Here is a 23,399-nt window from a genome sequence, read left to right as displayed (position 1 = left end):
CAGTGTTCTGTGTTTTCTCTTTCTTCCCCCAGTGTTCTGTGTTCTCTCTCTCCCCTCAGTGTTCTGTGTTCTCTCTCTCCCCTGGTGTTCTGTTTTCACTCTCTCCCCTCAGTGTTCTGTGTTCTCTCTTTCCCCTGGTGTTCTGTGTTCTCTCTCTCTCTGCCCCGGTGTTTTGTGTTTTCTCTCTCTCCCCTCGGTGTTCTGTGTTTTGTCTTTCTTCCCCAGTGTTCTCTCTCTCCCCTCAGTGTTCTGTGTTTTCTCTTTCTTCCCCAGTGTTCTCTCTCTCCCCTCAGTGTTCTGTGTTTTCTCTTTCTTCCCCAGTGTTCTCTCTCTCCCCTCGGTGTTCTGTGTTTTCTCTTTCTTCCCCCAGTGTTCTGTGTTCACTCTCTCCCCTCAGTGTTCTGTGTTCTCTCTTTCCCCTGGTGTTCTGTGTTCTCTCTCTCCCCCCCGTGTTCTGTGTTCTCTCTTTCCCCTGGTGTTCTGTGTTTTCTCTTTCTCCCCTCGGTGTTCTGTGTTTTCTCTTTCTTCCCCAGTGTTCTCTCTCTCCCCTCAGTGTTCTGTGTTTTCTCTTTCTTCCCCAGTGTTCTCTCTCTCCCCTCGGTGTTCTGTGTTTTCTCTTTCTTCCCCCAGTGTTCTGTGTTCACTCTCTCCCCTCAGTGTTCTGTGTTCTCTCTTTCCCCTGGTGTTCTGTGTTCTCTCTCTCCCCCCCGTGTTCTGTGTTCTCTCTTTCCCCTGGTGTTCTGTGTTCTCTCTCTCTCTGCCCCAGTGTTTTGTGTTTTCTCTCTCTCTCCCGGTGTTCTGTGTTCTCTCTCTCTCCCCTCCATGTTCTGTGTTTTCTCTTTCTTCCCCAGTGTTCTGTGTTCTCTCTCTCTCTCTGTCCCGGTGTTTTGTGTTCTCTCTCTCTCTCTGCCCCGGTGTTTTGTGTTTTCTCTCTCTCTCTCTCCCGGTGTTCTGTGTTGTCTCTCTCCCCTCGGTGTTCTGTGTTTTCTCTTTCTTCCCTGGTGTTCTGTGTTCTCTCTCTGCCCCAGTGTTCTGTGTTCTCTCTCTTTCCCCCGGTGTTCTGCGTTCTCTCTCTCCCGGTGTTCTGCGTTCTCTCTCTCCCGGTGTTCTGCGTTCTCTCTCTCCCGGTGTTCTGCATTCTCTCCCCCAGTGTTCTGTGTTTTCTCTCTGTCTCCCGGTGTTCTGTGTTCTTTCTCTCCGCCCCGGTGGTCTGTGTTCTCCCTCTCTTTCCTGCTGCTCTCTCTCTCCCCCGGTGTTTGTTCTCTCTGTCTACCCCAGTGTTCTATACTCTCTCTTTCTCCCGCGGTGTTGTGTGTTCTCTCTCTCTCCCCCGGGTGCTCTGCATTCTTTCTCTACCCCGTGTTCTGTGTTCTCTCTCTCTGCCCCGGTGCTCTGTGTTCTCTCTCTCCCCCGGTGTTTTGCGTTATCTCTCTCTCCCCCGATGTTCTGTGTTCCCTCTCTCCCCCAGTGTTCTGTGTTCTCTCTCTCTCTCCTGGTGTTCTGTGTTCTCGCTCTCTCTCTTTCCTGTTGTTCTGTGTTTTCTCTCTCTCTCTACTCCAGTATTCTGTGTTCTCTCTCTACCCCGGAGTCTGTGTTCTCTCTCTTTCCTCCAGTGTTCTGTGTTCTCTCTCTTTCCCCCCGTGTTCTGTGTTCTCTCTCTCTCTCTACCCCGGAGTCTGGGTTCTCTCTCTTTCCCTCGGTGTTCTGTGTTCTCTCTCTTTCCCTCGGTGTTCTGTGTTCTCTCTCTTTCCCTCGGTGTTCTGTGTTCTCTCTCTTTTCCCCGGTGTTTTGTATTCTCTCTCTCTACCCTCAATGTTCTGTGTTCTCTTCCCGGGTGTTCTTTGTTCTCTCTCTCTACCCCAGTGTTCTGTTTTCTCTCTCTCTGCCCCAGTGTTTTGTGTTCCTTGTTTCTCTTCCCTGGTGTTCTGTGTTCTCTCCCTACCTGGGTGCTCTGTGTTCTCTCTCTCTCTTCCCTAGTGTTCTGTGTTCTCTCTCTCTGCCCTGGTGTTCTGTGTTTACTCTTTCTTCCCCGGTATTCTGTGTTCTCTGCTGCTGCACAAATTAAAAACCACAAGTTATGAGTCTGAGAAATGGAATGTGTTGCAAGGATTGGAAAGGTAACATTTATGGAGGATGTCCGAGAGGGATAGATATGAGACAGCAATCAGGTGAGCGGGTGTATCATATGGGGATGTGAGCAGGTGCCTCATGAGAGAGGAGTGGTTGAATCTGTCTTGTGGAATACTGTATAGGAAAAGGCTGGGGATGTCAAAGCTTGGAGGTTATTATATTCCAGTGAACAAGGTGATGAAGGATAAAAGTGGACCCAATCTTTACGCACTTTCATAAGCATTTATTTGCAGGAATACAAATTACAAACACATACCGCCCCCCCCACAGTTCCCGTCTGTTCCTATTTATACTATTCTGAGGTTAAACCAATTAAACTAAATCAAACAATTTGAAGAACAGCTGATCCCATTTATAGATTCACAGGAAATTCACCAGATAATGCTCATCACCTGCATATAATTAAATTCAATTAAAATATAGTTAACAAAGGTTAGGGTCTACAAAAGGTATGCCACTCACCTGCCCTGAGGAGGTCATTGATCTCTTGCAGAATTGGATTTATAAGCGAGGGGCCCATATTCCTGTCACTGACCCCCTCAGCCACCCAAATGGTCCTCCAGCTTCAAGAAAACTGAATTAGGCAGGAAGTCTGTCTCTATGTCAAATAAGGAGGCACCTTTGTGAAAATCCCAGCGCAGTGACTATTTCCCCATGGTGGCAGGTTTGGGACCCAGAAACAGTCCCAACTCCATTTCCCTACTTGCCACGCATACAGAGAATTCAGAGTCCAGTTGGACTGGATTGCATACATTTCCAGGAGCTACTGATTAACTCATATTAGAACCATAGCATGCTTACAGTGCAGGAGGAGGCCATTCAGCCCATCGAGTCTGCACCAACAAAAATCTCACCCAGGACCTCTCCCTCATAACCCCACATATTTACCCTGCCAATCCCACTAAGTCTAAGAGGCAACTGGGCATGGCCAGTCAACCTAACCGGCTCATCCTTGGGCTGCGGGAGGAAACCGGAGCACCCAAAGGAAACCTACGCAGACATGGGAAGAATGTGCAAACTCAACACAAACAATTACCTGAAGCCAGATTTGAATCTGGATCCCTGGCGCTGTGAGGCAGCAGTGCTAACCATTGTGTCATCCGCTGTGGCAGGACTGGAAGATTCTGCCAACATTATAAGGGGAGAACCTCTAAGTACCCCTTAGAAGGCAAATGATGACAGGCTCCACAGTGGGAGGATAGGTGCCACAATGAGATCTTGAGAAGTTTCGGACCCATGAGATTGTATGTGGCAAGATTTTGTTTTCAATGTAGCGAACAATGAGAAAAGGCTAAAACAGGTATTCCGACGGTATAGATTTAAAACAGTTGAACAGTTCTGTATGGTCATAGTTAAATATTTCATTCAGTATACTAAGTTGGGAATTTTGTTTCTCAGAAGCTATGTTAGTTTGCCAGATGTACCTTCTGGTGTTCAGTGACATTATTCCCTTAAGTGGTTTGAGAATCTTACATTAATGAAAGCTGAATTGTACTGCCCACCACCCAGTCTTTGAAAGCATAACCTGAGGATTGAGTAATGTCATGTCTAATGATTTGAACCAGATACTTGTGTCTTTGAAAGATGCATCCTTTCAATCTTTCAATAGCTTTTAGTTGCCACCTGGTGAGGGAAGTGTTAAGTGTTAAGAATCCTATTGATGTTACCTGCAAGAGTGTCTCAAAACCCTTGAGGATAACTTGAAACATTGGTTCTGAAGGGTGTATATTTGCTTTTAAATAATGTGAGGAACCGTGTACAACCCAGTGAGGAACCAGTCCTGTTGTTGTGTAAATAATGAATAAAAAGTATTGGAAAAACACACAACAAAGACTAATATACACCATGACACTTAAGTATATGAATAACTAAATACAACTTTTTATCTGAAATTACCTCTTGTTTCCAAAATATACCCACATTCCCTGAACTTACTAAGACACCCTGTTTCCCAAACAACATCCACTTTAGTAACTGTATAAGTCAAATCCATCTCAGAGTAATCACACAACACAGCTTTGATGACCAAGTCTGGGAAAATATCTGTTGTGAGTTCAGCGAAGACACAAAAATTGTGTCTTTTAGGGGAGAGTATTTGTAATCTGCTGTTGCTCTAAATGTTAAATGAAACAGGCTTCCAGGGCCCTGATCATAGATGAAACTGGCCTCTCTGAAGAATTTGGCCTATCTGTCTGCCTGTTAGATGGAAAGCTAGACTCTTTCCCCAGAGAGGATGCTAGCAGTTATAATATTCACCTGCTTTGATATCCACCCTGTGGATATGGTTGTCTTTCTCTCAAATTTCTTGCCTTTAGAAGTTATCATGTTGTATAGCCCCACTGATATCTGGTAAACAATGTTTCTGATATGGCAACTGGTACCTCAATATCTCTTGTTACTGGGTAAATCATATCTTGGTATTCCACTAGATGTCTACTAAAATGTTGCTTGTCTGTTATTTTTTGTTTCCATTTCAAGTTCACTGTTAACCTTGTTAACTTCCAAATTCCAAACAAAGGCATGATGCAAAAGATGAATCTGCTCTATTTCAAGTTTAGTTAAGGATATGGAGCACTTACAAATTTCACTTTGCAACAACACTTACTTTTGCACACAATTTTTTTGCCACAGCAAGTGCTGAATGGATGCTAGAAGCAGATGCAATGTAACTTTCAAAAGGAAATCAAGTATTTACTTAAGAAAGAAATTGCACAGCTTTGGGGGAAAGAGATGAGACTAATCGGTTGGTCTATTGAAGAGCAGGCAAAGGCAGAAGGAGCCAAATGACTGTCCTGTGGCTATATGATTACAAGTATATGAATCTAAGAATAAAGATGCTCCACTCCTGTGACTCAGTTGCTCGATTTAAAATTAATTTTCTAGATCTCCTGTCCTGAGTTTCATATCCCTCACATATTCCTAATGTCTGTCTAATGTCTTCCATGCAGTTTCACAGCACTTATTGTTTCTCACTCAAAATCTCCACCCATTGTGTCTGTCCTTTCAAACAACCTCACCAGTTTTAGCTTCTCTTTCCTCTCCAAACTCCTTGGATGAACTGCTGCCTCCAGGAACAATGCTTAGCCCTCCTGAAATTCCCCACTTGAATTCCTGAGGGGGCTCCTCTTATAGCCTCGATATGGCCCGAATCAAATCCATACACATCATTTGTAACTTAGAGGGGAACTTGGAGATGAAGGTCTTACAATGACTTTGCTGGTCTTGTGCATCTCGGAAGTGGAGTTGGAGAGGGAAGGGGCTGCAGTCTAGTAACTAAATCAAACAAATTGCATACACAGTGTGCCAGTGATGGAGTAGGTATGAGTTACTTAGAATTACATCGGCCCAAATTTTCCCTCTGGAGTCAGATGCACAGTGGCAGGAAAATTCCTGACACCCAAAAGCTGACTCGGCACAAACTGCCCAGAACGGCTGAAGTTTTGTTCCTGGCGTGAAGATGCTAATTGGAGGTGGGTTCTTCATCCCCCAGTGCCTGAAATTTATTTTTTAAGAAATGATTGTGCCTAGATTTTTCCATGGCCTTGGTCCTCTCTATTTGGGAAACTACCTCCCTACTGCTATCCTTATCGAACTCTTAGTTCCTGTTCAGTCCAGCATTGGACGCCATCCTATTAGCCACCTAGGCTTTTACATTCCGAAATTACCTGAATAAACTCCCCGGCATCTTCATCTCTCTATCTTAAACTGAATTTCTTTGAGCAAGCTTTTGACCATCCCAATCATATATTATCCTGACACAAGTGTGGCCATGATTTAACTACATTTCTATTGGCTGTACAACTATAACTTGAGATGTCCAGTAACTGAGACTCGGTGATTCTTTCATTGGTCAAGCCATGCTCAATTTCACTTTTCTTTATTGTGTTTGAAGGAGAGAGAAATGGACTTCAACAATCAATATGAAAATATCTGCGAGTCTGTCTTCAGTGAGGTGGACTCGCAGGCAGTGGACGCCCTGGACCTGCCCATACCTGGCTGTTTCCGTTCAAGAAGTCACAGCTACCTACGAGCTATCCAGGCTGGCTGTTCTCAGGATGATGACAACGTATCCGTCCGCTCGGTGTCTCCACCGCCTATAGCAACCACAGTTAGAACCATGCAAACCAACACCAGTAAGTACAGCAATCAACAGTCTAATTTCCACTCTGTAAGCAATGATACTTTGAAGGGTCAGAAATGAGCTGCTCAAATTCAGTTGGCAAAGAAAACATTTTATTGCATCAGAGAGAGATTATTGCATTATGAAAGTCCTTGGTTGTCACATTTACATCCCAATAGTGTAGTGATCCTTCAACAATGAGGTATAGTTTGTAGTAGCCAGCATCACAAAAAAGGTTATACATCATATCCGAGGGTATCCATGGTCTGTTTAATTTATGCTTATATCTTTTAAAAATTAATGAGGTAAGGTTAAAAAAAAGCGATTTTCTATAATGTCTATGTTTTAGTTTCACTGAAAGCGGAAGTTGCACAAATGTTAAGACGCTATTTGCTGTGCCTGAGGGTTAGAATGTTTGTTGTGGACATTCACTTAGTCTGAGTTGAATACGAGATCTGAATATAGTTCTTTACAAAACTCTAGTTACCTAATGCACGCTTGAAGAAAATGCATTTTCACTTTTAATCATTTGTGTCAGTGAAGGAAAGCTGAAGAAAAAAAGCAGTTCTGATTTTGTGGATATAAAAAGCAATTGAAATTTTAAATGCTCCATTCTAATACGGATGGTAAATCACAGCAGATAAAAATGTTACAGTTGTGCATGATGATTTGCCTGCTGTGCTGCCATCGAATGCACCATATCAATTGGGGTTTGGAGATATTTGTTGCAATTCACCGGGTCTTAAGTTTGGTAGTGGATTTAAAAGTATTCAAATAGTGCTGGAGATGGTAGTCACTTATTGCATTGCAAACTACAGCGTTGTAACAATCAATTGTGTGTTCGCATGTAAAATTTGGGACTGATTTTGTGACATAATGTTACATTTTTCATGAAGAAACTGTTTATTTTAATGTTGAAAAAAGTGTTTTAATTTTTTTGTTTGCTCTCCTGAAAGCAGTGATTTAAAATGTTATACATAGTGAGCATTAATATCATTCATTCTGTTTTACTCAAATTCCGTTTAGTTGTGGAACTTTTAATGCTAACCTTGTGAAATTTCCATTTGTATAGGAGAGTAAGCTATTGCTTTTTTTTCTGTTGGACAATATATTTGTAGATTATTTGTTATTAGCAAAAAAAACCAAAAAGTTGTCATGTCATATCACAACAAAAGCTTCATGTTTGAAAGGTGATGGGGTAGTGGCGACGATGGATGATGAATCACGCAAGTTTTCGACCTCACCCAGGCCATCGGACAGAAGCACCAAGTGGATACCAGCTACTTTCCTACAAAGAGATCTGGAATATCATTGGATGTGTCAGCCTGGGCCATTATTTTGATGTCAGCGCTAGTCTGTTTTTTCATTGCCTGAGCACCATTTAAAGATCCAAAAATAATATGAACAAATGTTGATCTTGGCATAACTCCAGCTAAATCTTGTTATCAATTGTGTTATGAAACTGCACTCAACAGTGGAGCATTGGGTTAGCATGCCTGGCCGGTACTCTGGTAGAGCAGCTCACCAGCCTTTTGTGGACCTGCCTGATTTAATTAGGGCAGGTTCTATAACGGACAGGCAATCCACTCTGTCAGATTATTGCCAAGGTGATGAAGACAAAAATCAAACCCACTGTCTTTACCTTTGCGGGACCTGCATCTGAATTGAGCCAGACAGATGGATTAAAGTCTCTTTCTGGAGGTTATAAGCACCTTACGTGAGATTAGTTTGGAAGCACTCAACCAGTTCCTGTTGGACATTGGCCCCACTCCATAAAATTGCTGCAATTGTTCCTTGTTTGCATTAAATAAACAATCTAGGATGGCTGGTGCGGGAAAGGGAACTGTCGCAGTTGAGAGCACATTGCTGGAATAAGGTGAAGGACTGTATTTAGCATCTGATGCATGGATGAGAACGCTTGATGCTGAGAGTGGACTTGCCCAAATACAACACTAATAACCCTTCACCTTGATGATTGGAAAAAACACTAATGGCTCTAAAGATCCAAATTGGACACACTTTGGCATTTGAACCTCAGCCACTGAGCCAAGTGGACTTTCTGTGGTCAGTGAAAAGTCCCTTGATTGCTTGCCAATCTGGGCAGCCTATGGTAATAAAGACTCCAGAAATTAATCAAGGGTGGCACATCTTAGTGGAGCATTGAGGGGCTTTGAATAAAAGATATAATTGCCCCTCATCACCTTCTATAAGGAGATTGTTGCCAAAAATTAGTTCCACAATCTGGACCTGGAATCCAGGTCTCCACTTCTGCTCCTTGGCTGTAGGTACTGAGGGTTTAGATCTCAGCCACCTCCTACCCTAATAGCCTTTGAAGCAGAAGATGGGGGGACCCGTTCCCATAATGGACACAGCTGATTTTCAGCCAATTTGGTGGACTCCCGTTGAAGATTTCCAGGGCCAATTCTTATTACAATCAAGCTATGAAATAAGCATTAATTTACATAAGACCCAACTTACTCACATTTGAGTTGTCCGTAATTTTAAATGATTCATCATACTTATGGGGCAAGGATTGTATTGCACAGTTCAGCATGAATAATGGCTGTGGTTTATAGTGCTAGGAAATACTTTATCAAATAGTCTATATGTGTGGAATTGCATTCCAAAATGTCATCATAAGCAGGAAATAGCCCTCTGAAATTCGCAAAAAAGATGCAACAGCCAGTCCTGTCATTAAGTAGCTGTGTTGACTATGCACTGCTTCTGGTAACAGACGGGATTTACTCACAACAACTTCCATTATTGCAATTGTAATGTGATCAATATTTACTTTTTTGTAAAAGATCTTACTCTGATTACATGTACTCTAAGCACAATAACATTTAGGAATCACTTATTCCTGGGAAGATGGGAGAAGGGAGATCATTGAGAACGAGATCACACTCACCAAGTCAAAGCCAAGAGAAGAAAATGTTGAGTATCCCACTGGAACTTAATTAGTTATACTGAGTTAATTTAAAATGACTGTGTTAGACACGCAACGTATTTGTTAGGATTGTGTTCAAATATATAACTTTGAGATTTATGCATGTTTAATATACCATGAGCTGAGAATAGGATATTTTGATGAAAAGAAGTTTCCGTCTGTACACATACAAGCATATCGTTACTGTGAATATGGTATAGTACTCCTGTGCATGATCTACTTAATGTGAACATCAACATGGCAGAATCGCTAGTACGTAAAGTATGGAGAAAGAATCCTCTCTTAATGTAGAATTTTACTGCTGGAGATGTGAGTGAGGCATGAGGGGTGGAGTGAGTGACAAATTCACGTGTTTCAGCCAACGTGAGGTTGGACCCTTTTAATCTAAGTTTGCCAACTCCGGTTCATCTGGGTATTGGGCAGTTGTGGGACATAACCTCCGCCTCCAACAGCACCGTCTCAGAGTCCTGGCCCATTGGTCACTTTTACAGATCAACACGCATACCGACCAATCAATAGCAGCAGCTATAGTACTGTCCTCCTATAACTTCTCTATCCATTGTACTTCGAGACTGCATTCCATTCTGTGCACAACGTGTCCCGTTTCCTTACAGTCTGGCTAAAGTGAAATGAAGGAAAATAGTACTCTCAATAATGTTTCTCTCAGATTGCTCTCAGCAATGTTTAGGAGGTAGTTTTTTTTTAATTTTGGGAGACACCAGGTCAACTGGGCAGAGCGGAGGTGCGGGGGCGGCAGTGGTGACATCCATTATAACTGTTAGGCCTCATCTGTACCCTAAAACCAAGGCCCTGATTTTACTGGCATGGCCATCTCAAAATTGGGGCAGGAGAGGCTCGCAGAACGGCACTCTCTGTTGGCCTCGGGCGCAACCTTGTGAGCCTCGGGAGGGCATGCCAGTAAAATTCAAAGTCTCTGACCTGTTTCTGCAGGAATTGCTACCTGGCTGATGAGCGGGAGCAAGATTTTGAACAGGGCGAAGCTGAAAACACGATCTCGACGCTAATCCAAGTCACTCGGAAGAGATGGCAAACGGGGTGGGAGCAATACCTGAGACAGAAGGTACTGATTGCTTTGGTACGGTGTCCAAAGCTACACCCTAATCTTCCCCAGCCCACAAACCAGCAGAACGTTACTTTGTTGAGCCTCTTCTGGCCCTGGACTGATCTGCTGTCTGCTTTATCCCATGTGTTGAATACCATACAAGACCTCACATGGTACAAGATTAAAATAGCTTTGGAGCCTGAATGATGGCCAAACGTGAGTTTGACACCAATAGGAAAGTACCCACTCTGCTCCTAACTTAATCGCCAGTACACTCCAATTTCTTTGGACAATGAGCTGGGAGTTAATATCAGGTCATGTGTAATTTTCTGCTTACAAATGTTGAACATTGTCAGTTTAATTTTAGTTTGCAAGAAGTGCAGTACAAGCTAAATGCCTCAAGTATTTCTGCAATTATGTGGTGACGTCCTTAATGAAATGCAATAGAATGTTTGAGTGTGGGTGGTTAACTTGCATAACCAGATATTTAACCGCATACTCTGGAACAAGTCTGAGTCAACGGGATGTCTCAGTTCTATAATCTCCATGTGCCCACACCTTATATGTCCCTGCCAAGTATGACTTGATAATAACCCAAATTCATTCAAAACAAGCTTGTTGTTTTACAATGAAAATAGGAGCTTGAGCTGATAATCTCCTTAATGTTTGAAAAGTCAACACTTTAAAAATAAATGGTGACTGCACTGGTGGCTAAAAACTGTCAATCAGCGATTGCTAACCGTTTCAAGAGTGCAATTAGTCGGAGCAGGAGATAGTTCAGGTGGAATACCTTGTGATAAATTCACTTTGAATGATTTTTATTTCTCAGTTGCTGAAGATCACAGGTTAATATTTATTGCACTTGTGTTACATTCCTTTTGGTATTGCTGACAATGAAATGGTGAGCGCCTGACTAATATAGTGGATAGGGAGTGCAGGCTGAGCTTCCTAAGTATTCATGCTTCAACTTCATCAATCAAAAGACACATCCTGAGAGCTAATTAGTGTGTCAATGGCAGGAGTCTGAGTGATTTCAGCATGTGGTATCATGAGGAGACATTAGGGGGAATTCAGTATTACTGGCAAGCAAACAATTTTTTTGTTCATTCGTGGGACATGGGCGTCGCTAACTGGCTAGTATCTATTGTCCATGCCTAGCTGCCCTTGGAGGGCAGTTAAGAGTCAACCACATTGATGTGGCCCTGGAATTACACGTAGGCCAGACCAGGTAAGGACAGCAGATTTCCTTCCCTAAAGGATATTAATGAACCATATGGGTTTTTCCAACAATCAACAATGGTTTCATGGCCATCAGTAGACCAGATATTTTGTTTTATTGAATTCAAATTCCACCATTTGCCATTGGTGGGATTCAAACCTGGGTCCTCAGAACATTAGCTGAGTTTCTGGATTAATAGCCGAATGATAATATTGCTACGCTATCGCCTCCCCTTAGCAAAAATGGGAACCAAATTCTCCATTAGATTTTATTGGTACCAGCACCATCTCAGTGTTAGTGAGCCACAGTCCCAGCAGTTAAAGCTGGATTATGATCTGGGAAATTTTGACATCCAACTGCCGTTTTCCACTCTTCCAGTTTAAAAAAATATTATCCAAATTTGTTTAAGCTCCATCATCTCACAAAGTCTGTAAGCAAGAGGCTGGTCCAGTAATTGAGAACCTGTTCCTACATTCACATCCAAGGACCATTCAGTCTCCTCAATAACTTTATTGTATGGCGCTGCCAGGCAGCATTGTTTGAGACCCACACTCCATCTCTTTATTTTTTTCATATTCAGTGTCTCAGAGAATCAGATGGCTAAAAGACAGTGGTCGGAGTTTTCCCAGTGTTCACGCCAAGTGGGATTTTCCCATCCCACTGCAGCAAACAGAGATTTGGCTTGTCGCCAAAATCTCTGTCTTCACTGCAGTGGGGGCAAGGCATGAGTGAACTGTAACATCACGCCCAGTGTTATCTGGGGACATGTTAATATCTTAAGACAAAATAGCTTTTTGATAAATGGCAATTTTTTCACCTGTCTGTCTAAATAGTGCAATATATTTACTATATGCCAATTTTCTAACTCCCTCAATTTACCCAAATATCCACACATTCTTTTGTTATGTGATGGACAATCAGTCGTGTACACCTGACAAAAGGCACAGGTGATCTGAAACATGATGGACAAAATACTGTATCTATTTCTGCTTTCCCCAAAGGGAAGTAAGAACAGTCCTTTATTAGGTCTCTCAAAAGCAGTCTAAAGCACGTCAAAGAATTATACCATTATTGCAGTCACTTATTCTGTTGGTGAATAAGATAGCCATTTTGCACGTAAGGTCTCTGATGTAGCAGTGCGATAACCTGTTTCCAAGGTTTTGGTTGAGGAAGGATTGTTGGCCAAGGCACAAGACCTTGACTTCTTCAAATAATGCTGAAGAATTTCTAATATCTGCCTAAAGTGGCTTTGGTTTAATATTGCAGTATAAAAAAGGCAGCAACTCTGGCAGAGCAGTACTCCCTCAGCATTGCACTGAAGTGTTAACATAGTTCTAGCAGTGTGTAGAATGTTGGTGAGATCATATCTGGAATATTGTGTCCACTTTTGGTCTCCTTATTTGAGGAATGATTGGAGGCAGTTCAGAGGATGTTCACCAGATTGATTCAGGAGATGAAATGGTTGACACACAAGGAGAAATTAATTAGTTTGCGCTTGTACTCACTGGAGTTTAGAAAGATGAGAGGGGATCTGATCGAGATACATAAAATTTTAAAAGGGATTGATAAAGTAAATGTAGACCAAATGTTTCCTCTTACGGGACAATCTAGACGAGAGGTCACAAGAATAGGTTGAGAGGTGGTAGATTTAAAACTGAGATAAAGAGGAACTACTTCTTGCAGTGGGTGGTGAATTTGTGGAACTCGCTACCCCGTAGCATGGTGGAGTCTGAATCATTGAGTGATTTCAAGAAGGAGATAGATATATTTTTGATTTAGAAAAATGGATTAAAGGGATACGGGGAACAGATAGGGAGGTAGATTTGAGACCAGGGCGAGATCAGCCATGATCTGATTGAATGGCGAAGCAGACTCGAAGGACCTGAATTTGCCTACTTCTGCTCCTAATTCCTATGTTCTGTCAAAGGGAACTCAGCGATAGTACTGGCAGTCAAGTTGAGATATTTAAACGTGTTAGTACTAAGCAAGTCCACATTGCGGACTGGAGGTAAATGTGATCCACTTCCTTGCAAAAGTAAATTGAATGATACCACTGAGATATTGGAGAGGTTAGAGAATTGATCAGTAGTAATCCATCATTCTTTCCATGCTGCAGTCGGATTCTCATTTAATAGAGCAAATGGATGAGTTCATTGTAAAGAAAGTTGCTATTCATTCCCTTAGGGAAGCTTGTCAATAAGTGTTGATTGGTGTGTAGCAGTTAAGACCTGCATGGATTGCACATCCAACTGAAACTGAAAGCGTTACACTGTAAAATGACATCTGAGTTGAACAATGTCACAGATTACAAGGAGCATGAGATCTGACAGTTTTTATTTTTCTTGTACAATTTACCATGAAATATCATGTTCATTATGGCTGGGCCCCAGGTGTTCTTGTAGCTCTCAGCAATGTTAAACTCTTGAACTAATTTTACAGTTTCTAAATTGGTAGCAGATAGAATGCAATTAATTCATACTTAACAATTCTCATCAGATCTGTGGATGCTCCTTGCTATGGGTTTAATGCTGATTTTTAGAACCATGAGTCACATCAAATCTTTATTTTTAAAGCTGAATAATTGATGAGATACACGGTGGCATTGCCAATTGCATTCCTAATGTACTCCTTAATGTGTTCTGACAGCCCTACCATTCAGGATTCATCATGCCCTTCTCCTCGTGTCATTCATTGACGGTAACCTACTTTTCGTCCCTGTAAATATCTGGCAGATCTGAGATAAAAGATACAAAATAAACCAAGCATGTTTATTACGTTCCCTGGATAAACGTTAGAAAAAGGTTGAGCCAAGAAATTTACCGAGCCATTTACCTTGGAATTTACAGAGGTAGTCTTCCCAAAATTACAATGTTGGATCAGGCGAGGAAGGTTGTGGTGTAACTCGCCAAGTTTGGGGTGTTGTTTTCAAAGGGCGACCCGATCACTAAATTACATCTAAGGCCTCCCAACAAGCATCAGGACCACCCCACTAAGCGTTGGGGTACCCCAACCCTCCCCCCCCCCGAGAAGCATCAGGTCTCTCCCCTGTTTCACCCCTCTCCTCACCCTTTCCCCCCACCACACATAAGGGGACCCCCCCCTTCAATGGAGGAGAGCTATCATCACCCCATGTTCCACCCCCCATCCCCCACTGCCAGAGCCCCTTTGGCACCGCCACTTTTATGTGCTCCTGGTGCTGCCTGCTTGGCAATGCCCACATGACACTGCCCCCCCCCCCCCTTGGCACTGCCAGGGTGCAGGGGAAATGCCCTGCCTTGTTCCTCAGACCTCCGGGGGCCTACAGGCACCTCCAGGTCCATGGCATGGTCGCCACAACTGGTTTTCGTTTTTGAAAACCGGCAGCGATTCACACCACCAGGAGGGAGGACCATGTGATGGGTGGATACTGTGGAGTCAAGCACTTCAGTTATATTATCATTCAGCAGGCACATGAACCGGACCATGTCACCGCTGGGGGAATGGGGGGACGGGGGAAGGTGGATGCAGGGAAAAAACAGCACAGGATCAGGCCCTTCAGCCCTCCAAGCTTGTGTCAATCATGATACCCCAACTAAACTTAAAAAAAACCTTCTGCCTTACTGAGTCCATATCCCGCTATTCTTTCCATATTCATGTACCCAGCCAGATGCCTCTTAAATGTTGCTATTTTCCCGCTTCCACCACCTCCTCCAGCAGTGCCAACTCACTTTTGGCCTCTCGCGAGATTTAGCAGCCATTCCAGGTTGTGTGCCCATGGCTAACGAGGCTGCTAGGTTGACCCCTATATGTTTTAAGATAACATTTCTACAACTTTGTCACTAACTTTCTGAACATTTATTGACATGTTGTCATAGAACAATAGTATTGTCAATATTATTTTTTTTGAATTTTAGTGTTTTACTGCTAATCGAACAAGTGCTGTATCAGTTACGACCAGTTTAGATTAGTTGTGACTCACCTTTGTCACAATTTTAAGGAATGTATTAATCAATATATTTTAAATGGGTTAATCTCTTTGTTGAAGGAGCAGACAGAGGAATGTCTTACAAATGCGGTATAACTTGTTTGTAATCACAATTCTTCATAGATTATTATCCATAATTTCAGAATAAAATATTTTACAAGCCTTTTGGAAACGGGTAAGTGTTAAAATTACAATAAAATAACAATGGCATTATTAAGTTGCACAGGAAAATGATGACACTGTTTTGGCCAGTAATGTTCAATGTCTCAAATACCAAATAAAAATCTAATTATTTTAACTGTGTAAATATAGCATTCGATACCTTTTCTATTTCTTTATACCACCTAACTGCCCGCCTGCTTCCTAACCTGCCGACCTACTCCCTAACCTGCCCACCAGCTTCCTAACCTGCCCACCAGCTCCCTAACCTGCCTGCCTGATCCCTAACCTGTCCTCCTGGTCCATCGATTAAGCAGTACTGCTAACGGTTCTGTCTCTTCAGGTGTTAAACCTCCCTGCTTAAATCTACCATCCTCACCTTCCCCTTACAGAATCTATAATTACAAATCCTATTTCCATAAAGTTCCCCACAGTGCAGAGGGAGGCCATTCAGCCCATCAAGTCTGCACCGATCACAATCCCACCGAGGCCCTACTCGCGTAACCCCACACATTTACCCTGCTAATCCCCTGACACTAGGGTCAATTTAGCGTGGCCAGTCAACCTAACCCACACATGGACTGTGGGAGGAAACAGGAGCACCCAAAGGAAACCAATGCAGACAAAGGGAGAATGTGCAAACTCCGTACGGATAGTGACGTGAGGCTGGAATTGAATTCGGGTCCATGGCGCTGGGAGGAGCAGTGCTAACCACTGTGCTGCCCCAATCTCCAATTCCGATTTCCATCTCCTATTCTTCTGCAAAGTTCCTGAGGTTTCTGTTGCCTCTCGAATCCATGCTCATCTTTCCCAGAACTCCATGTTTGAATCTGGTTTCCATCCTGACACTGTATCAAAATGGCCCTTTCAAAGTTGTGGATGACATCCTAAGCAACTGTAGTAAACGTAAATGATCCTTTCTTGACCTGTCTTCAGCCTTTGGTATGGTTGACCACATGGATCCATCTCCAACTCCTCTCCACTGTTGTCCAGCAAAATTGGACTACTCTCCCTTGGTTCCATTTTTACCTCTCTAATTGTAGCCAGGGTATCACTTGCAATGGCTTCTCCTCCTGTCCCTGCACCATTACCTCAAGAATAGTTCAAGGATCTGGCATTGGCTCCCTCCTATTTCTCATCAACATGCTGCCCCTGAATGACATCAAGCAAGGTGTTAGTTTTTATGTGCACCAACAACCCACAGCTCTACCTCACCATCATCTCTCTTGACTCCTCCACTGTTGCTAAATTAACAGATAGCTTATCCAACATCCATCAGAGCAAAAAGTTCCTCAAGTTAAATATTGGACAGGCTGAAGCCATTGTTTTGGCCTCCACTCTAAGCTCTGTTCCCTGAATACTGACTCCGACCCTCCCCCTGGCAACTGTCTGAGACTACATCTGACTGTTCACAACCTTTGTCTCATATTTAACCCCATGATGAGCTTCTGATCAATATGTGACCATTACTAAGGCTGTCTTTTTCCATCTCCATAATATCGCCCTTGTCTCAGCTCAGTTCCTGCTGAGATTCTCACTCATGCCTTTACACCTCTGGAGCTGACTATTCCAGGGCACTCCTGAGTAGTGTCCTACAGGCTATCATCCATAAATTTGAGGTCACCCAAAACTCTGATGTCCGTTCTTAACTTGTGCCAAGTACTATTCACCTATTACTCTGTGCTCACTTCTCGAGTTGACTCTCAGTTAAGCAACATAAGACCATGATATGTAGGAGCAGACGTCGGCCATTCAGCCCATCCGATCTGCTCCTCCATTCAACAAATCCATGACTATTCTGAAATGATGATCTTCAACCCCACTTTCCTGCCTTAACCCTTGATTCTCTTACTGATTAAAAATCTGTCCATCTCAGCCTTGAACATATTTAATAATCTAGACTCTCCCGATGAAGAATTCCACAGATGCACCGCCATTCACGACCATTTTGGATGGAATGTTGCTAAAATCTGGCAGTGTCAGATTCAGACTGAAAACCTCCCCAGATGCGCAGCCAATTTTCACTCCCTTTGCAGGCTTCGATCCCTTCACCCCCCCCCCCCCCCCCCCCCACCCCCGCCAATTCACAGGCATTGACCCTCCCCCTCCCCCTCACGGGCACCCCCACCACAGATAAGGGGAATCCGCCCCCTTCACTGGGGCTGGTGCTGGGTTGGCCCTGCCGAGGGACACTGCCCGGCCGTGTCCCTCACCATCCAGGGGCTACACTTACCTGTGCGCCCCTGGCATTGTCGTCATGACTGGTTTTTTGTTTTTGAAAACCATCAGTGATTCACGCCAGCGTGGTAGTGGGTGGAGGACTCCCAAAGTAACATCACACCAGCCCAAATCCTGGTTTTGGCCTCTTGTGAGATTTAGCGACCTTTACGCAGTTTGTGCCCGCTGCTAGTGCAGCCACTAAATCATGGCCATTGATTCTAAAATTCTCAGCTATATTTTCTAATCACTCCAGGACTTTGACCATCCCTGCCCATTTAATCTCCTTTCGCTCCACAATCCTTCAATGTATCCGCCCTCATCTAGTTCTCATTCCTTGAGCATCCCTGATTTTAATCTCTCCACCATCGGTGGCTGTGCGTCCAGCTGACTCAGACTCTAACCTCTAGAATACCCCTCCCACACCTTACCGCTTCTTTCTCTCTCACTTTCCTCTTTTAAGACACACTTTAAAACCTATCTGTCCTTTCAAGCATCTGGTCTTCTGACCTCGTATCTCGTTATATGGTTTGGTGTCATATTTTATTTTATAATGCTCTTGTAAATCACCTTGAGGTGTTTTTTTTTGTTACTTTAAAAGCGCTGTGTAAATAAAAGTGGAACCGGACTCAATATTAACTTTCCTAAAGCAATGGGGTACACAGTTGAAAAGGAACATTCACAGAGCTAAGGGGAAAGACTAATTGGATAATTGATTCAAAGAATCAGGAGAGGCACAATGGGCTGAATGGCCTCTTTTTCTGTTGCGTGATTCTGTGAGTGCACACAAATATTTTTATGTGCAGCTTTATGTCACTATGAGGGCATGTGTTTAAGGTCACTTTTAGTGCCAAACGGAGCTGCTTTGTTTATGCTAAATCTCACGGTGATGTATCTTAGATTGCTGTTAACAGGTTTATGCCTACTGATACAGTTTGAAGGCATAAAGGGAACTAAAAAAAAATTATATCAGTTACTACTGAAACCCCATTAGCCCTTCTGTTGCCAGGCAACTTCAGAAGCACCAGTATATGCATGTTTGTGTTGCTGTGGTTATAGACTCATACTGACAGATATCAATGATGTATCTGGTAAGGCTTTTTGCTTTTATGTTACTTTTAGCCGTGTGCTTTGCAAACATTAATGGATTCATTATGGACTAAACTCATTACAATTAGGGTAACATGATATTAAGTAAGCTAAAACAATCAAAGAACTTCAGAGCAGTTTGGTGAGCTTCTTAACAAAAGACTTAAATTGTTGTTGCAGCATGGAGTAGCCACGAGCTAATCATTGGACTAACGCACAAATTGGTAAATACAGAGTTCCATTGTACGGCACGTGGCAGAAACAGAGTTAATATTTTGATATTAATATTTTTGATATTGATATACTTTGGGTTTCTGTTTCAAGTGAATAATCCTAGAGTAGGACCTTTCCTGTGACCTTCAGGATCCCACCTTGGGCTAAATGCAGGTCAGAAGCTTGCATTGAGCGGGCAATAGTCACTCACCTATGATTTTCTTGGAACTGGTAAATCAATAGCCAGAGGCTGCCCTCCAGCTTGAATGCAGCCCAGCGTGATGCCCTTACAGTCCTACAGGTAAGTGAGGGAGTGTCTCTCCAACTTGTTTTAAATCTTAAATTTAAAAAGGCCTTAGTAGCCAAGCCACCGCTGTGCCACTGCGGTGAGGGAATCCTCCCATGGGGCTGTCTGTTTGACTGCGGTTGAAGCCAGGCAGGTGAATGGTACCAACCCCAACCCCCCACAATCCTGGTCTGTTACCGGGATGCTGGTAACTAATTAATTCTGGCCGATTGTAAATTTTAAAACAGCCTAACTTCTACAATGCTCAAGAAAAGTCATTCTGAGATATTGAAGATTGACAAAGTCATTGGACCATTTTATTTACCGCAAGCCTTCAAAGTCTTGCTACTAATGTCTAGGCCTTGAATTCCAGCCAGAGTAATTTTGATGGCAAATGAGGGGTGGAAAATGCAGTGATTTTAATATTTTATTAACAGCATGATGCCCATTTTGAAGCCTATTACCTATTCATGGTGGCAAGTCAATTGAAGAAATGTTATTGGAATCGTTTTAATTTGACCTTCAGACTGCTTTGAAAATAATTAGATTGTTTTAGGTCCATTACATTTTGTTAAAGAGAACTCTGCGAAGGCCAAGCTGTATATCTGTGGCTATCATTATGTCAGAACTGCTGAGCATTTGCTGAAGTTCCACAGAATTAGAATTATGAATATATAGTTGTCTTTAGACAGATTGATAAAGCTGATCCATTAGGTGTATGTACCTTCAGTTTTAATAAAAAACAGTGCCCCGTGAGTATCCTCTGCAGTCTCCTTCAACATTTATTTAACTATTATACAACAATTAATACATCTAAAGCAATCTCAGCACCCAATAAGTAAGTTGTTAGGAGCAGGCTGGCAGAGTATCTATTGTTACAGTGGAGACCAATAACTTCTCAAAGGAGTTTTGAATTTTCCAGTGAGTAGTTCAAAGTATTGCACAAAATTTCATATTTTAAGACTTTTATTGTAACAAACAAACTGATATCAACATTGATTAAACATTACTTGGTAGGCAACAATACACTAAATTAAAGATGAGATGCTCTCCATTAACTTCTTAATGCAACTCCATGCTACTTATATACATCACACTGCACACTCAGCAGAAGTATACGCCTGGATTTTCTGGTCCCAGTCATCAACATGGCTGGTACAGAAAAATTTGGAGAACCCTTGACTTTTAACAGCTCTCTAACTCTTCCTGTCCCACCTATGATGATGCCCACTAGTGTCAGGCCAGAATTTCTTGTCATAGTCTCCTGTACAAAGTCCCAATCTCCTTTTGGCTTTAACAGAATGTCTTTTCCCTGTCCCATCCAGGTAATCTTCCAGTGTCATTTTAAGAGACAGTCCCTTCACTCAGTCTTCTGAGCATAATCAAATGGAATTCCAGTCGCAAGTCACCCTTTGACGGATTCTTGGTCAGTAAATCTCCACGAGCCTCATCTCTTCAAACAGATAATCTGTTCTCACCAACATTTTGTTTGGTGATTAACCAAAAACATCTCTTTCCCTCCGCTGAATGTAGCAGCACCTGTTTTTGTGGCTCTTCCCCAAATCTTTCTGTCTTACTGAAGATGAAAGTCTGCAAGTCTGTGCCTGGCTGCCTCCCCCTTTGTGTTCAGGTATTAAAAGCTTAACCTTATTTTCAATAAGATTTGACCTGGGCCTCGATTCCCTTGCTACCAACTCACATGGGTTTGTCTCTGGTCTAAGTTCACAGTAGGTCACGTCTCCCATTCTATCACATTCTGCCTCACTTAAATTAAAAGAAGACAGCTTAAAACATAGCTGCCTTATAAAATTCAGTGTTTGTAGCGCAGCGCACCAATAATTCCTTAATTAGCAATCGACAGCATGCATCTTGAAAGTGAGATTGTGCAAAACAATTTAATTGATTTCTTAAAAGGAACTCATAGCATCCTACAGTGCAGAAGGAGGCCATTCAGCCCACAGAATCTGCACTGAGCACAATCCCACCCAGATTTTATCCCCGTAACCTCATGCATTTACCCTAGCGAGTCCCCCTGACACTAAAGAGCAATTTAGCATGGCCTATCCACTTAACCCCCACATCTTTGGAGTGTGGGAGGAAACCAGAGCATCTAGAGGGAACCCACATAGACACGGGAGAATGTTCAAACTCCACACAGACAGTGGCCCAAGCCGGGAATCAAACCCGGTCCCTGGTGCTGAGGCAGCTGTGCTAACCACTGTGCTTCTGTGCAGCCCAAACAGATGCTGTTGCTGTGCTGTCATGGAACTTAGCAGCTCCCCATCAGGGGAATTGAACCCAGATCTCCTGCATGATAGGTGGCAATACTAACCTCTGCGCTAACAAGGAAGTTGCTAAATTGTTCCAAGGAATGTAGTAGTTATATTCATTACCATTGATAGATAGTTGAGTCTGTATCCTTTGCGATGTGCAGACTCAAGCAATTTAGTTGAGATTTATAAAATAACAAAGAGACAAGTCCAAACACAGAAAAGCAAAATTTAGCAGTTGGTAGAAATCTCAAATGAACAGACTAGACCATGTTCAGAAAACAAATAATTTCAACTGGATAGGTTAGAGTGGATCAATAACAATACTAACATTTGTGGAGTGCCATTGCCAAAGTAAAATGTCCCATTGTGCTTCACAGGAACTTTATCAAAGATAATTAGATACAGAATCACATAAGGGGTTAATAGAACAGATAATTAAAAGCTTGGTCAAAATGATACGTGGTGAGCAGAAACTAAAAGGAAGAGAGAGGTTTATTTGAGAGAAAATTCCAGTGCTTCCTGCCTATGTAGCTAAAAGCACAATTATCAACATTGGAGCAATGAAAATCAAGGATGTGCAAGAGACCACAATCAAAAGAGTAGATGTTATGCAAGGGCAGAAATAGATTGGCTGTCAGATGATTCACCTTTTCCCAGATAATGATAGAGCTGTAGAACAGGTTGCTGGCTGGTGTGATAAACATTAGATGCATTGTGTATCTTCAGGAGAGAGCTGGACCTGATTTTGGCTGGTGCTGAAATATCTTCTTACAAGAGGTTGGGTCAATGCAGCCTCCTGAATTAGGATCAATCATCTAAAGAGGTCAAAGAGGAATTTCCCAGATTTCTTCCCAATTTGATCCGGGTGTTCCTCTCTCTTTTTTCACTGTTTCCAGGATTCCCAGAGCACCAGGTAAGTATGGAATGCCTTTATTATGATGCAGTCCTATTGTGGAACATTTTGATTTGATTTATTATTGTCACATGTATTGGTATACAGTGAAAAGCATTGTTTCTTGCGTGCTTTATAGACAGAGCGTACCCTTCATACAGTACATGGGGAGAAGGAAAGGAGACGTGCAGAATGTAGTGTTACAGTCACAGCTAGAGTGTAGAGAAAGATCAACTGAATATAAGATAGGTCCATTCAAAAGTCTGATGGCAGAAAGGAAGAAACTGTTCTTGAGTTGGTTGATACGTGTTCTCAGATTTTTGTATCTTCTCCCTGATGGAAGAAGAAGGAAGAGAGTATGTACAAGGTGCATGGGGTCCCTGATTATGCTGGCTGCTTTTTCGAGGTAATGAGATATGTAGATGATGTCAATGGATGGGAGGCTGTTTTGCTTGATGGACTGGGCGACATTCATAACTCTTTGTAGTCGCTTGCAGTCTTGGTCAGAACAAGAACAGTACCAAGCTGTGATATATTCAGAAAAGATGCTTTCGACGATGCATCTGTAAAAATTAGTGAGAGTCATAGTGGAAAGCTGAATTTCCTTAGCCTCCTGTGAAAGTAGAGGCATTGGTAGGCTTTCTTAACTGTAACGCCAATGTGGAGGGACCAGGATAGATTGGTGGTGATCTGGACACCTAGAAACCTAAAACTCCTGACCCTTTCCACTTCATCACAGTTGATGTAGACAGGAGGATGTCTTTCACCAAACTTCCTGAAGTCGATAACTATCTCCTTCGTTTTACTGACATTGAATGAGAGATTGT

The 23,399-nt window shown here is 42.6% G+C and overlaps 1 protein-coding gene across 2 annotated transcripts in view; it reads left to right on the top strand.

Annotated features, from left to right (window-relative positions):
- dlgap4b (discs, large (Drosophila) homolog-associated protein 4b) overlaps positions 1-23,399 on the top strand; it is a 614,332-nt gene that overhangs the window by 510,401 nt on the left and 80,532 nt on the right. For both annotated transcript variants that reach the window (XM_080204774.1, XM_080204771.1), the window contains exon 8: positions 6,023-6,263. In XM_080204774.1, the coding sequence (XP_080060900.1) occupies positions 6,023-6,263 (241 nt within the window). The remainder of the gene's footprint in view (positions 1-6,022; positions 6,264-23,399) is intronic.

Source organism: Carcharhinus amblyrhynchos, chromosome 16, assembly GCF_965287045.1.
Source record: "Carcharhinus amblyrhynchos chromosome 16, sCarAmb.v2.hapA, whole genome shotgun sequence".
NCBI lineage: Eukaryota > Metazoa > Chordata > Chondrichthyes > Carcharhiniformes > Carcharhinidae > Carcharhinus > Carcharhinus amblyrhynchos.
This window is presented reverse-complemented; position numbering and strand designations above follow the sequence as displayed.